Source organism: Rhinoderma darwinii, chromosome 1, assembly GCF_050947455.1.
Source record: "Rhinoderma darwinii isolate aRhiDar2 chromosome 1, aRhiDar2.hap1, whole genome shotgun sequence".
Classification (NCBI taxonomy): domain Eukaryota; kingdom Metazoa; phylum Chordata; class Amphibia; order Anura; family Rhinodermatidae; genus Rhinoderma; species Rhinoderma darwinii.
This window is the reverse complement of record NC_134687.1, coordinates 663,464,055-663,480,933: the sequence shown is the minus strand read 5'-3', so window position 1 is coordinate 663,480,933 and position 16,879 is coordinate 663,464,055. Positions and strand designations below refer to the sequence as shown.

General features: G+C 47.3%; 1 protein-coding gene across 1 annotated transcript in view; it reads right to left on the bottom strand.

The window, feature by feature from the left end:
• Window positions 1–1,297: 1,297 nt before the first annotated feature.
• LOC142709524 (uncharacterized) overlaps window positions 1,298–16,879 on the bottom strand; it is a 60,368-nt gene continuing 44,786 nt past the window's right edge. Inside the window, exon 5 of the mRNA XM_075848496.1 lies at window positions 1,298–1,343. Within this exon, the coding sequence (XP_075704611.1) occupies window positions 1,298–1,343 (46 nt within the window). The remainder of the gene's footprint in view (window positions 1,344–16,879) is intronic.

Below are 16,879 nucleotides of genomic sequence, written 5' to 3'. Positions count from 1 at the left end.
TTGTGTGTCCATATACCTTGTAATGAGCGGCGCTGTGTAGGACGGGCTGGAGATGTGACTGTTGGATGTGTTGTAGATGTTCTCGTGTTGTACAGTCACATTAGTTTTTTACATAGAGTGCTGAGCAGGGTCTTTATCATCTCCATGTCTCTGCTCTGCGTGTCTCTGTGTGAGGCAGGGGGTTTCCTCCATGTCTCTGCTCTGCGTGTCTCTGTGTGAGGCAGGGTGTTTCCTCCATGTCTCTGCTCTGCGTGTCTCTGTGTGAGGCAGGGGGTTTCCTCCATGTCTCTGCTCTGCGTGTCTCTGTGTGAGGCAGGGGGTTTCCTCCATGTCTCTGCTCTGTGTGTCTCTGTGTGAGGCAGGGGGTTTCCTCCATGTCTCTGCTCTGTGTGTCTCTGTGTGAGGCAGGGGGTTTCCTCCATGTCTCTGCTCTGCGTGTCTCTGTGTGAGGCAGGGGGTTTTCTCCATGGCTTTTGCCTCTGTTGGTCTGACCTTGGGTAAAGGGGTTTTTCTCCTGGGTGTAGTGAGGTGTGTGGAGTTTGAGGTCTTTTCATTGTTAGTGATGTCTCCATGTTTTGGCTTTGGCTGGTGTGGGGTCCAGGTCTGGGGGGTCTGTTCAGCACAATGTCTTTCAGTTCTTTGGCCAGAAGGCTGACCCCTCGTTTGTTGAGGTGTTTGTCATCATACAGGTGGTGCTGCTCTATGGAGGGGTGTTGTGCCAGGCTGATGTTTGACATTGAGCTGATGTTCGCTGCCAGCTCTGTGTTGATGGCCTGGGTGATCTCGTTGGGTACATCTTTTCTTGGGAGCACGGATGATATAATTATTTTACTGTCAGGGAACTTTTGTTGTGCTGTCTTTGCTAGTTGGGTCAGTTGTTCTGCAATCTGCTGTTGCTGGTCTTGGAGGTTGTTTGTACCCGTGTGTATAATGAGATGGTTTGGATTGGTAAAATGTGGGTTATTGATGACTGATGTGACTTGTTGGATAGTTGCACAGTGAATTTTACTGACCCTTTTTCCTGGGAAGAGTCGCCGTGAATTAAGGTATTTCTATCTATATCTATATCTATCTATCTATCTATCTATCTATCTATCTATCTATCTATCTATCTATCTATCTATCTCATATCTATCTATCTATCTATCTATCTCATATCTATCTATCTATCTATCTATCTATCTATCTATCTATCTATCTATCTATCTATCTATCTATCTTACAGAAATCATTTAGCGTCCTATAGATCTCAGGTAATACATAACCACTAACCACATCACAGTTAATACATAACCACTTACGTTTTCCTGCCCATTGAGGTTCCTGCTGGGGTTGACAATTTGCTGTAAAACAAAAAGTATAAAAATAGAATAAGAATGAGATGTGACTTTGTGATTTATAATCAGACTCCATCTGTAATAATCTTATAATATCTGCATGTTTTGCTGCCTCCATCTCCCCGTGCAGCTCTTCCTGTGTCAGTGACTACCATGTCTATACAGGTGATACAGATACCTGTGGCAATTAGTTGTTATTGTGAGCAGTGCAGATCATCAGACAGGTAAAATGGTGTACTATCAGGTGATAAGTCTTCTTTATGGTGTCTACATGTGTATTATCAGGTGATACGTTTTCTCTATGGGGTCTACATGTGTACTATCAGGTGATAAGTAATCTTTATGGGGTCTACCTGTGTATTATCAGGTGATAAGTCTTCTCTATGGGGTCTACATGTGAACTACCAGGTGATAAGTCTTCTCTATGGGGTCTACATGTGTACTATCAGGTGATAAATCTTCTCTATGGAGTCTACATGTGTACTATCACGTGATAAGTCTTCTCTATGGTGTCTACATGTGTATTATCAGGTGATACGTTTTCTCTATGGGGTCTACATGTGTACTATCAGATGATAAGTAATCTCTATGGGGTCTACATGTGTATTATCAGGCGATAAGTCTTCTCTATGGCGTCTACATGTGTACTATCACAGGATACGTCTTCTCTATGGGGTCTACATGTGTACTATGAGGTGATAAGTCATCTCTATGCGGTTTACATGTGTACTATCAGGCGATAAGTCATCTCTATGGGGTCTACTTGTGCACTATGAGGTGATATGTCTTCTCCATGGGGTTTACATATATACTATCAGGTGATAAGTCTTCTCTATGGGGTTTACATGTGAACTATCAGGTGATAAGTCTCCTCTATGGGGGTCTACATGTGTATGATCAGGTGATAAGTCATCTCTATGCGGTTTACATGTGTACTATCAGGCGATAAGTCATCTCTATGGGGTCTACTTGTGCACTATGATGTGATATGTCTTCTCCATGGGGTTTACATGTGTACTATCAGGTGATAAGTCTTCTCTATGGGGTTTACATGTGTACTATCAGGTGATAAGTCACCTCTATGGGGTCTACATGTGTACTATCAGGTGATACATCATCTCTATGGGGTCTACATGTGTATTATCAGGTGATATGTCTTCTCTATGGGGTTTACATGTGTACTTCTGTGTGGGCCATAGACGATAAAGAACGGTGCATTCTGTGTTGACTCGCTAGTGTGATTATTGTAAGAGAACTCCGCCCACGAAAGCAACTGCACCCAGTCATCATGCTGCTTGGAGATGAAGTGGCGTAGGTAAGTCTCCAAGATCTGATTGATCCTCTCAACCAGACCATTGGACTGAGGATGGTAGGCCGAGGAAAAGTCCAACTTTACACCGCAGAGGGCTCTCCAGAACTTCGAGGTGAACTGAATCCCCCGATCAGACACAATATGCTGCGGCAAGCCATGTAGGTGGAAGATGTGTTGGATAAACAGCTTGGCTAGCAGAGGAGCAGAAGGAAGACCGGTCAGAGGAACGAAGTGGGCCATATTTGAAAATCGATCCACCATCTCCCAGACAGTACTGCATCCGGCAGAGAGAGGCAGGTCAGTGATAAAGTCCATAGCTATATGCTGCCAGGGAGCATTGGGCGCAGGTAATGGCTGGAGCAGACCAGCAGGTCTAGAGTGAGCGACCTTGTTGGCTGCACATACTGAACAGGAAGAAACAAAGTCCAAAATGTCCTTGGTCAGCGTGGGCCACCAAAAATGATGAGCAATCAGATCCCGGGTCTTACGGGTCCCCGCGTGAACTGTCAGTCTAGAGGAGTGTCCCCAGTGGAGGATTCTTCCATGGTCAGCACAAAAGTCCTCCCTGGAGGAACGTCCCCATCTTGAAGGGGATTGACAGAGACAATGCAAGACAAGTCAATAATGTTCTGTGGAATCTCCATGGTGTCTTCTGTGTCAAAAGACCTGGACAAGGCATTGGCCCTCACATTCTTGTCGGCCGGGGGATAATGGAGCTCAAACTGGAAACTTGTAAAGAACAGTGACCACCTGGCCTGACGAGGGTTCAGCCGTTGGGCCGTCTGAAGATAGGTGAGGTTCTTATGGTCCGTAAAAATCAGGATGGGATGAGCTCCGCCCTCTAGTAGATGTCTCCACTCCTCCAGAGCCAATTTGATGGCAGTAACTTCCCATCCCCAATCGAGTAGTTGCGTTCTGCAGAAGAGAAGAGCTTGGAACAATAACCACATACCATTGACTTGCCCTTGGAGCCCCTCTGGAACAGGAGAGCACCAGCACCGGCAGAGGATACGTCCACCTCCAGCGAGAACTGCAAAGAAACATCTGGATGATGGAGGATAGAGGCTGACGTGAAGGCACTCTTCAGGCTATTGAATGCGGACTCTGCCTCAGGAGTACACACCTTGGCATTCATGCCATCTTAGTGAGGTTAGAGATAGGAGAAGTCAGTGAGGAGAAGTTTGGAATAAACTGTCTGTAGGAATTGGCGAATCCCAGAAATGCTGTATGGCCCTCCAGCCTTGAGGGCGTGGTCATTCTAGGACCGACTTTACTTTTTCAGGATCCATCTCGAGACCTCGATTCGAGACGATGTAGCCCAGGAAGGGTAGAGGAACTTTCTCAAATACGCACTTCTTCAACTTAGCGTACAGACGATTCTCCCTTAAACGCAGCAAAACTTGATGGAGATATCTCTGACGAGTCATGGGATCTGGAGAAAAAATCAAGATGTCATCAAGATAGACAACAACATCGAGGAGGTCACGGAAAATGTCATTAACGAACTCCTGGAAGACCGCGGGAGCATTTACACAGGCCGAAGGGCATTACTAGATATTCATAGTTTCCATCACGGGTGTTAAATGCAGTCTTCCATTCATCACCCTGGCGAAACCGGACTAGGTTGTAAGCCCCACGCAGGTCTAGTTTGGAAAAAATCTTGGCACCACGTATACGATCAAACAGTTCTTAGATCAGTCGCAATGGATATTAATTTTTCACCGTGATCTGGTTGAGACCCCGGTAGTCAATACAAGGACGAAGAGAACCATCCTTTGTTTTGACGAAGAACCCGGCTCCTGCCGGAGAGGAAGACTTCCGTATGAAGCCCCTCTCCAAGTTCACTTTCACATAGGCGGACATGGACAGAGTCTCTGGCAAGGAAAGAGGATATGCCCTATCACGGGGAAGGGATGCACCAGGAATTAGCTCGATAGGGCAGTCATACGCCCGGTGTGGAGGCAATGTCTCAACCTCCCTCTTGCTAAAGATGTCCAAAAATGCGGCATAATGACCCGGCAATCCTACCAATGACCGAGGCATAGGAGGCTGAGCCAAATGAATCTGCACCAGCCATCGGCTTTGACACTCAGGGCCCCACTAGGGAATCTCTCCAGAATTCCAGTCCAGAACGGGGGCATGAAGTTGGAGCCAAGGCAGGCCCAGCAAAACAGGGTTAACAGTTTTGGATAGGACATAGAACGACAGAAGTTTGGAGTGAAGAGCTCCCACTTGGAGCCTCAGCAGCTTGGTCACAGCTATAACTGGGTCTGGCAGAGGTAGTCCATTTACAGATGCTACCATCAATGGCCTCAACAGGGGGGTGGTGGGTAATTGAGGAAGATCCACCAGGTCTCTACGGATGAAATTAGCAGCGGATCCAGAGTTCAGATACGCAGAGACCTTATGCGTTCTCTCTTCGGACACTATGGTCACAGGTATGGATAATTTAGACGGAAGTCCTTTCTTGCCCAAGGTTGTCTCTCCTAGCAACCCTAGGCTTTGGGATTTTTGGGGACACAGAAGCGCAAGATGGCCACCAAGGCCGCAATATAGACAGAGTCCCGAAGTGCGTCTGCGTTGTCTCTCCTGGGTGGATAGCTTACACTGGTCCATCATCACAGACTCCTTAGGAGGATCGACATCTGAGGACAGCAGGGGTTGCTGCAAAGTAGGGGCCATACTAGGGAGGCCTCCCTCCCGACGAACCTCTTGGAGGCGTTCTCGGATCCGCATATCAATCCAGGCGGACAGAAGGATGTGGTCATCCAGGTTAGACGGCAGATCTCGAACAGCAAGTTCGTCCTTAATTTTAGGAGACAGTCCATGCCAGAATGCAGCCACCAGGGCCTCATTGTTCCATAACAGTTCTCCCGCCAGGGTGCGGAAGTGAATGGCATACTGGCTCACGGAGGTGTCTCCTTGGCGTAGATTAATCAAGGAAGCCACTGCAGATGAGACCCGTCCTGACTCCTCAAACACCATGCAAAAAGTCCGGAGGAAGCCCTGGAAGTCACAGGTCTCTGGTCCTTGTCTCTCCCAGATAGGGTTCGCCCATGCAAGGGCCTTGCCAGTGAGGAAAGAGATAATGAAAGCAACCCTTGCGCCATCAGACGAAAATGTCCTAGTATACAGGCTGAAGTGGATTTGGCACTGGTTCAAAAATCCACGACAGGTACCTGCATCTCCATCATAGCGGTCAGGAAGTGTCAAAGAAAAATGCGGGTCAACACTGCCAGGAGGTGTAGTCTGAGGATCAACACTGCCAGGAGGTGTAGTAGGAGGAACGTCAGCTTGTGCCTCCTGCCGACGTGCGAGAATGTTCAACACCTAAAGGAGTTGGTCCTGTCGAGACCGGAGATCTAGCATATCCGCACGCATCTCCTGTGACGTCGTCATGGTCTTGAATCGACCATCGGGGTCCATGGCCTGAGCGTACTGTCACGTAGGGTTTGTGGACCCACTGGGCCGTACCACCTTGGCGGTATGGCAGCTGGCCAACAGGGCGCAGGTTAAAGTCTATAGTTCGTATAGGGTACCTGTGGCAGCTCGGACAGTAGCAAGGCAGGCTCGGCTAGGACTAGGCAGCAGGCGTGGTGAAGCAGGACAGGCGTGGGATACAGCACAGCACGATTCTGGCTCAGCACGGCACACGACAAGGATAGCACAGATACAGGTAACAGGAAGAGGAACAGGAACACACTAGGAGACCATCGCATAGACAAACTTAGGGTATGACAGCAACGCTCAGGCATAGAAGCATGGGGCTGAACCCCTCTAATAGTCCAGGGCACGCATGGGCTAATAGTTCATCAAAGTCCGGTGTGCGCGCTGCCCCTTTAAGAGCGGGCACGAGCGTGCATGCGCACTCTATGGGATCCGGCCGAGGTAAGTGGAAGTGAGCGCTGGTGTCTCCTGAGGAGACCCGAGGCTGGGGCCGTCAGGGGGAGAGTAAACCTGACGGCCCGCAGCCAAGGACATGACAGTATACCCCCAGTATCCCCCCTCTTACGCCCCCTCTTCTTGGGACCAGAGCGAGAGAGAAACTTCTTCAGAAGAGTAGGGGCATTGAGGTTCTCCTCTTGCTCCCAGGAGTCTTGGTAAGTCTTGATAAATCTTCTCTATGGGGTGTACATGTGTACTATCAGGTGGTAGGTTTTCTCTATGGGGTCTACATCTGTACTCTGAGGTGATAAGTCTTCTCTATGGGGTTTACATGTGTACTATCATGTGATAAGTCTTCTCTATGGGGTCTACTTATGTACTATCACGGGATAAGTCTTCTCTATGGGGTCTACATGTGTACTATTACGTGATACGTCTTCTCTATGGGGTCTACATGTGTACTATCAGGTGATAAGTCTTCTCTATTCCGTCTACATGTGTACTATCTGTTGATAAGTCTTCAATATGGGGTCTACATGTGTACTATCATGTGATAAGTCTTCTCTATGTGTTATAAATATGTACTATCACGTGATAAGTCTTCTCTATGGGGTCTACATGTGAACTATCAGGTGATAACTCTTTTCTATGGGGTCTACATGTGTACTATCAGGTGATAAGGCTCCTCTATGGGGTCTACATTGTTACTATTAGGTGATAAGTCTTCTCTATGGGGTCTACTTATGTACTATCAGGTGATAAGTCTTCTCTATTGTGTCTACATGTGTACTATAACGTGAAAAGTCTTGTTTATGGGGTTTACATGTGTACTATCATGTGATAAGTCTTCTCTATGGGTTATACATGTGTACTATCAGGTGGCAGGTTTTCTTTATAGGGTCTACATCTGTACTATCAGGTGATAAGTCTACTCTATGGGGTCTATATGTGTACTATCATGTGATAAGTCTTCTCTATGGGGTCTACATGTGTACTATCATGTGATAGGTCTTCTCTATGGGGTCTACATGTGTACTATCAGGTGATAGGTCTTCTGTATGGGGTCTACATGTGTACTATCAGGTGATAAGTCTTCTCTGTGGGGTTTACATGTGTACTATCAGGTGATAAGTCTTCTCTGTGGGTTCACATGTGTACTATGAGGTGATGAGTCACCTCTATGGGATCCACGTGTATGTACTATCAGGTGATAGATCTTCTCTATTGGATCTACATGTGTACTGGCATGTGATAAGTATTCTCTATGGGGTCTACATGTGTAGTATTATGTGCTAAGTCTCCTCTATGGGGTCTACATGTGTAGTATTATGTGCTAAGTCTCCTCTATGGGATCTACATCTGTACTATCAGGTGAGAAGTCTTCTCTGTGGGGTTTACATGTGTACTATCATATGATTAGTCTTCCCTATGGGGTCTGCATGTGTAGTATTATGTGATAAGTCTTCTCTATGGGGCTTACATGTGTACTATCATGTGATAAGTCTTCTATATGGGGTCAACATGTGTACTATAAGGTAATAAGTCTTCTCTACGGGGTCTACATCTGTACTATCAGGTGATAAGTCTCCTCTATGGGGTCTACATTGGTACTATCAGGTAATAAGTCTTCTCTATGGGGTCTACATGTGTACTGTCAGGTGATAAGTCTTCTCTATGGGGTCTACATATGTACTATCACGTGATATGTCTTTTCTATGGGGTCTACATGTGTACTGTCAGGTGATAAGTCTTCTCTGTGGGGTTTACATGTGTACTATCATGTGTTAAGTCTTCTCTATGGGGTCTGCATGTATAGTATTATGTGACAAGTCTTCTCTTTGGGGTCTACATGTGTACTATCAGGTCTACATCTGTACTATCAGGTGATAAGTCTTCTCTATGTGGTCTACTTGCAACGACCCATCCTAAGCGATGGGGTACAACTGCACGACTGTACCTACGCTCAGTAAGTGCAAGACAGACAAACAGACAAGGGTACACAGAAGGTAGGGAAATGGGGCAGCTGCCCACGGAGACACCGTGAGCAACAAGAGCAGTGAACGAGCCGAGTCAAACCAGGAGAGAACGAGGCACAAAACGCTGAGCAGGAGAGTGGTCAGAAAGCCAAGGTCAAATAACAAGCAGAGGATGAGTAGTACACGCAGCAGCAGCAAGCCAGGAAACAAGCATAGAAGAATCACAGGTAAAGGAGGAACAGGAAAGGCAGGTATAAATAGACAGTGGGCGGGAGCTAGCTCCGTCTGGCCAGGCTGTGATAGGCTCTCCCACTCCTAAGCCTGCCATCCTGAGTGGTGGAAGATGGTGTCAGTCTCACAGACATAGGAGCAGGTGCAGACTGATTGCCCATGGGTGTCGACACAAAAGCTGTGTCTGGCAAAACCTTTACAGTACCCCCCCTTTAATGAGGGGCCACCGGACCCTTTCTAGCTGGACCTGTTTTATTGGGGAAACAAAGGTGGAACCTCCTGAGCAATACCCCAGCGTGAACATCCCGGGCGGGTACCCAAGTCCTCTCCTCAGGCACGTATCCTCTCCAATGGACCAGGTACTGGAGGGAGCCTTGGACCATCCTGCTGTCCACAATCTTGGCCACCTCGAATTCTACCCCCTCAGGGGTGAGAACAGGGACCGGGGGTTTCCTCGAGGGAGCCAAGGACGGGGAGCAGCGTTTAAGGATGGAGGCATGAAAGACGTCGTGCACTCGAAAAGACGGGGGCAACTCCAGTCGGAAGGAGACAGGGTTAAGGACTTCAATGATCTTGTACTGCCCTATAAACCGGGGAGCAAACTTCTTGGACGGGACTTTAAGGCGCAAAGTTTTAGAAGATAGCCACACCAGATCCCCGACCACAAACAAGGGGTTAGCAGAACGTCTTCTATCTGCCTGAGTCTTTTGTATGCTCTGGGACGCCTCTAGGTTCTTCTGAACCTGGGCCCAGACTGTGCACAGTTCCCGATGAACGACCTCTACCTCGGGATAGTTAGAACTACCAGGTGAAACGGAGGAGAACCGTGGATTAAACCCAAAATTACAGAAAAAGGGGGAGACCCCTGACGAGTTACTGACCCGGTTATTAAGGGAAAATTTGGCGAGGGGAATGAATGAGACCCAATCATATTGACAGTCAGAGATAAAACACCTTAAATATTGTTCTAGAGACTGATTAGTCCTCTCCGTTTGGCCATTAGTTTCAGGACGGAAAGCCGAGGAGAAGGACAGATCAATCTCCAACTTTTTACAGACGGCTCTCCAAAACAATGAAACAAATTGTACCCCTCTGTCAGAAACAATATTGACAGGAACCCCATGGAGACGCAGGATGTGTTTGACAAACAAGGTAGCTAACGTCTTAGCATTGGGTAGTTTCTTGAGGGGCACAAAGTGGCACATTTTACTGAAGCGGTCTACTACAACCCACACCACCGACTTGCCTTGAGATGGAGGCAAATCGGTGATAAAATCCATGGAGATATGGGTCCAAGGTCTCTAGGGAATGGGCAAAGAACATAGTAAGCCCGCTGGTCGGGACCTGGGAGTCTTGGACCTAGCACAAACCTCACAAGCGGCGACGTTGGCCTTAACGTCTTTATGAAACCCAGGCCACCAGTAGTTTCTGGCAATGAGGTGCTTGGTACCCAGGATGCCTGGATGGCCAGATAGTGCAGAGTCATGATTTTCCCTAAGTACCCTTAGCCGGAGTTGCAGGGGAACAAACAGCTTGTTCTCAGGAAGGTTCCCGGGAGCTGAACCTTGATCAGCCGCAATTTCGGAGACTAAATCAGAATCAATAGAGGAAATGATTATACCTGGAGGCAAAATACAAGCAGGATCTTCCTCCGAAGGAGGGCTGGCCATGAAGCTACGCGACAGTGCGTCAGCCTTAATATTTTTAGACCCAGCCCTATAGTTGACCAAAAAGTTGAATATGGTAAAAAATAACGCCCATCGAGCTTGTCTCGGGTTTAGCCTCCGGGCAGATTCTAAGAAAACCAGATTCTTGTGGTCGGTAAGGACCGTTACCTGGTGCCTAGCCCCCTCCAGGAAGTGGCGCCACTCTTCAAATGCCCATTTAATGGCTAAGAGTTCGCTGTTGCCAATATCATAGTTACTCTCAGTGGGCGAAAACTTCCTGGAGAAGTAGGCACAGGGACGGAGATGGGTGAGGGACCTGGTACCCTGGGACAAGACAGCACCCACTCCCACCTCGGAGGCGTCAACCTCCACGATGAATGGCTCCATTTGGTTGGGCTGAACCAGCACTGGGGCCGAGATAAAGCACTTCTTAAGGACCTCAAAAGCCTGGACAGCCTCAGGAGGCCAGTGGAGGAGATCAGCAACTTTGCGAGTGAGATCTGTAAGAGGCTTAGCGATGACCGAGAAGTTAGCAATAAATCTCCTGTAATAATTAGCGAATCCCAGGAAGCACTGTAACGCCTTCAGGGAGGCAGGTTGGACCCATTCCGCCACAGCCTGGACCTTGGCGGGGTCCATGCGGAATTCATGAGGAGTGAGGATTTGACCCAAAAATGGTATCTCTTGCACCCCAAACACACATTTTTCGGTCTTAGCAAACAGTTTGTTTCCCCGAAGGACCTAGAGCACCTTCCTGACATGCTCAATGTGGGAGGACCAGTCCTTGGAAAACACAAGTATGTCATCAAGGTACACTACAAGAAATACCCCCAGGTAGTCTCTTAAAATCTCATTTATAAAATTCTGGAAGACCGCAGGAGCATTACACAACCCAAAGGGCATGACGAGGTATTCGAAATGACTTTCGGGCGTGTTAAACGCAGTCCTCCACTCATCCACCTCTTTGATGCGGATAAGGTTATAAGCCCCCCGTAGATCAAACTTAGAGAACCATTGGGCTCCCTGAACCTGATTGAAGAGATCAGGAATCAAAGGAAGGGGGTACTGGTTCCTTACAGTGATCTTATTCAATTTTCGGTAGTCGATGCACGGCCTAAGACCACCATCCTTCCTCCCTTCTTCCCTACGAAGAAGAAGCCAGCACCTACCGGAGAAGTAGAGGGGCGAATGTAACCCTTGGCCAGGCATTCCTGGATATACTCTCTCATGGCCTCACGTTCGGGACAAGAGAGATTGAATATCTTACCCTTAGGGAGCTTAGCTCCTGGTACCAAATCTATTGCGCAATCGTATTCTCTATGAGGAGGTAACACTTCAGAGGCCTCTTTAGAGAAAACATCAGCGAAGTCCTGAACAAACTCAGTTAGACTGTTCACCTCCTCAGGGAGAGAAATAGAATTTACAGAAAAATATGACGTCATGCATTCATTACCCCATTTGGTAAGATCCCCAGTATCCCAGTTAAACGTGGGATTATGCAACTGCAACCAGGGAAGGCCTAAAACCAAATCGGACGATAATCCCTGCATCACCAGTACAGAGCACTGCTCCAAATGCATGGAGCCAACAAGGAGTTCAAAAACAGGGGTATGCTGTGTAAAATAACCATTAGCAAGAGGAGTGGAGTCGATACCCACTACCGGGACAGGTTTAGGCAAATCAATCAATGGCATAGCTAGAGACATAGCAAATTCCACAGACATAATATTAGCAGAAGACCCTGAATCCACGAAGGCACTGCCGGTAGCAGAACTACCACCAAAAGAGACCTGAAAGGGTAGCAAGATTTTATTAGGTTTCATCTTAACGGAAAATACCTGTGCGCCCAAGTGACCTCCCCGATGATCACTTAGCCGCGGAAGTTTTCCGGCTGCTTATTCTTACGCCTAGGACAGTTGTTCACTTGATGCTTGTCATCCCCACAGTAGAAGCAGAGACCATTCTTCCTGCGGAACACTCTACGTTGTTGGGGGGACACGGAGGCCCCGCGTTGCATAGGTACCTCCGAGTCTTCCATGGAAGACCGAAGCAACGGAACCTCGGGAGGCATCATGGGGGAGTCAGAGGAGAAGGCACAAAAACGTTCAAGTCGTCGTTCCCGTTAAAGCCATAACCTCATCTAGGGAGTCAGCAGAGGGATAGCTAACTAGCAGGTCTTTCAGGGCGTTCGACAGACCCAATCTAAACTGGCACCTCAAGGCAGGGTCATTCCACCGAGAAGCTACACACCACTTCCTAAAGTCAGAACAATACTCCTCTACAGGTCTCTTACGCTGACGTAAGGTCACCAGCTGACTCTCGGCAAAGGCAGTCCTTTCAGTCTCGTCATAAATGAGCCCGACAGCAGAAAAGAAAAGATCAACGTTGGAAAGTTCAGGGGCGTCAGGAGCCAAGGAGAAGGCCCATTCTTGGGGCCCGTCCTGGAGCCGGGACATAATAATACCCACCCGCTGGCTCTCAGAACCTGAGGAGTGGGGCTTTAAGCGAAAATAGAGCCTACAACTCTCCCGAAAGGAGAAAAAAGTCTTCCGGTCCCCTGAGAACCGGTCAGGCAACGTGAGGTGGGGTTCAAGAGGTGTTGTGGGGGGCACTACCAGGGAAGCATCACGCAGATTGTCCCTCTGAGCCAGGGCCTGGACCTGTAGGGAGAGGCCCTGCATCTGCTGAGCCAGGGTCTCAAGGGGGTCCATAGATGTGTCAGGGACCAGGGTAGACTAGGTATATGGGCCTGTGATTATGTAATGACGGGGTAGGGAGACAGAGAGGTGAGCCCTAATCTACCCGCCACTCAGTCCCTGCCTACTTGCAACGACCCGTCCTAAGCGACGGGGTACAACTGGGCGACGGTCCCTACGCTCAGTAAGTGCAAGACAGACAAACAGACAAGAGTACACAGAAGGTAGGGAAACGGGGCAGCTGCCCACGGAGACACCGTGAGCAACAAGAGCAGTGAACAAGCCGAGTCAAACCAACAGAGAACGAGTCACAAAACGCTGAGCAGAAGAGTGGTCAGAAAGCCAAGGTCAAATAACAAGCAGAGGATGAGTAGTACACGCAGAAGCAGCAAGCCAGGAAACAAGCATAGAAGAATCACAGGTAAAGGAGGAACAGGAAAGGCAGGTATAAATAGACAGTGGGCGGGAGCTAGCTCCATCTGGCCAGGCTGCCATCCTGAGTGGTGGAAGATGGTGTCAGTCTCACAGACATAGGAGCAGGTGCAGACTGATTGCCCATGGGCGTCGACACAAAAGCTGTGTCTGGCAAATCCTTTACAACATCTGTACTATCAGGTGATAAGTCTCCTCTATGGGGTCTACATTGGTACTATCCGGTGATAAGTCTTCTCTATGGGGTCTACATGTGTACTATCAGGTGATAAGTCTTCTCTATGGGGTTTACATGTGTACTATCACGTGATAAGTCTTCTCTATGGAGTATACATATGTACTATCACGTGATAATTCTTCTGTATGGGGTCTACATGTGTACTATCACGTGATATGTCTTTTCTATGGGGTCTACATGTGTACTATCAGGTGATAAGTCTTCTCTATTGGATCTACATGTGTACTGTCATGTGATAAGTCTCCTCTATGGGCTCTACATCTGTACTATCAGGTGAGAAGTCTTCTCTGTGGGGTTTACATGTGTACTATCATGTGTTAAGTCTTCTATATGGGGTCTGCATGTATAGTATTATGTGATAAGTCTTCTCTTTGGAGTCTACATGTGTACTATAAGTTGAGAAGTCTTCTCTGTGGCGTTTACATGTGTACTATCAGGTGACAAGTCTTCTCTATGGGGTTTACATGTCTATTATCAGGTGATAAGTCTTCTCTATGTGGTCTACATCTGTATTATCAGGTGATAAGTCTCCTCTTTGGGGTCTACATTTGTACTTTCAGGTGGTAGGTTTTCTCAATGGGGTCTACATCTGTACTATTAGGTGATAAGTCTTCTCTATGGGGTCTACATATGTACTATCACGTGATAAGTCTTCCGGTCCCCTGAGAACCGGTCAGGCAACTTGAGGTGGGGTTCAAGAGGTGTGGTGGGGGGCACTACCAGGGAAGCATCACGCAGCTTGTCCCTCTGAGCCAGGGCCTGGACCTGTAGGGAGAGGCCCTGCATCTGCTGAGCCAGGGTCTCAAGGGGGTCCATAGATGTGTCAGGGACCAGGGTAGACTAGGTATATGGGCCTGTGATTATGTAATGACGGGGTAGGGAGACAGAGAGGTGAGCCCTAATCTACCCGCCACTCAGTCCCTGCCTACTTGCAACGACCCGTCCTAAGCGACGGGGTACAACTGGGCGACGGTCCCTACGCTCAGTAAGTGCAAGACAGACAAACAGACAAGAGTACACAGAAGGTATGGAAACGGGGCAGCTGCCCACGGAGACAACGTGAGCAACAAGAGCAGTGAACGAGCCGAGTCAAACCAAGAGAGAACGAGTCACAAAACGCTGAGCAGGAGAGTGGTCAGAAAGCCAAGGTCAAATAACAAGCAGAGGATGAGTAGTACACGCAGAAGCAGCAAGCCAGGAAACAAGTATAGAAGAATCACAGGTAAAGGAGGAACAGGAAAGGCAGGTATAAATAGACAGTGGGCGGGAGCTAGCTCTGTCTGGCCAGGCTGTGATAGGCTCTCCCACTCCTAAGCCTGCCATTCTGAGTGGTGGAAGATGGAGTCAGTCTCACAGACATAGGAGCAGGTGCAGACTGATTGCCCATGGGCGTCGACACAAAAGCTGTGTCTGGCAAATTCTTTAAAACATCTGTACTATCAGGTGATAAGTCTCCTCTATGGGGTCTACATTGGTACTATCAGGTGATAAGTCTTCTCTATGGGGTCTACATGTGTACTATCAGGTGATAAGTCTTCTCTATGGGCTTTACATGTGTACTATCACGTGATAAGTCTTCTCTATGGAGTATACATATGTACTATCACGTGATAATTCTTCTGTATGGGTCTACATGTGTACTATCACGTGATATGTCTTTTCTATGGGGTCTACATGTGTACTATCAGGTGATAAGTCTTCTCTATTGGATCTACATGTGTACTGTCATGTGATAATTCTCCTCTATGGGCTCTACATCTGTACTATCAGTTGAGAAGTCTTCTCTGTGGGGTTTACATGTGTACTATCAGGTGACAAGTCATCTCTATTGGGTTTACATGTGTATTATCAGGTGATAAGTCTTCTCTATGTGGTCTACATCTGTACTATCAGGTGATAAGTCTCCTCTTTGGGGTCTACATTTGTACTTTCAGGTGGTAGGTTTTCTCAATGGGGTCTACATCTGTACTATTAGGTGATAATTCTTCTCTATGGGGTTTACGTGTGTACTATCACGTGATAAGTCTTCTCTATGGGGTCTACATATGTACTATCACGTGATAAGTCTTCTCTATGGCGTCTAAATGTGTATTATCACGTGATAAGTCTTCTCTATGGAGTCTACATGTGTACTATCAGGTGACAAGTCTTCTCTATGGGGTCTACATATGTACTATCACATGATAAGTCTTCTCTATGGTGTCTACATGTGTATTATCAGGTGATAAGTCTTCTCTATGGGGTCTACATGTGTACTATCAGGTGATAAGTCTTCTCTATTGGATCTACATGTGTACTGTCATGTGATAAGTCTCCTCTATGGGCTCTACATTTGTACTATCAGGTGAGAAGTCTTCTCTGTGGGGTTTACATGTGTACTATCATGTGTTAAGTCTTCTCTATGGGGTCTGCATGTATAGTATTATGTGATAAGTCTTCTCTTTGGAGTCTACATGTTTACTATCAGTTGAGAAGTCTTCTCTGTGGGGTTTACATGTGTACTATCAGGTGACAAGTCTTCTCTATGTGGTCTACATCTGTACTATCAGGTGATAAGTCTCCTCTTTGGGGTCTACATTTGTACTTTCAGGTGGTAGGTTTTCTCAATGGGGTCTACATCTGTACTATTAGGTGATAAGTCTTCTCTATGGGGTTTACGTGTGTACTATCACGTGATAAGTCTTATCTATGGGGTCTACATATGTACTATCACGTGATAAGTCTTCTCTATGGCGTCTAAATGTGTATTATCACGTGATAAGTCTTCTCTATGGAGTCTACATGTGTACTATCAGGTGATAAGTCTTCTCTATGGGGTCTACATATGTACTATCACGTGATAAGTCTTCTCTATGGCGTCTACATGTGTATTATCAGGTGATAAGTCTTCTCTATGGGGTCTACATGTGTACTATCAGGTGATACGTCTTCTCTATGGGGTCTACATGTGTACTATCAGGTGATAAGTCCTCTCTATTGGTTCTACATGTGCACTGAAGTCATTTACATAAGGACCCCCCTGACTCTACAGCACATTCTAAGCAGACAAAGTTGGATGTTTACCTAAGCAGCGTTTTGGTAAAACACTGGAGTTAAGCCCAATCA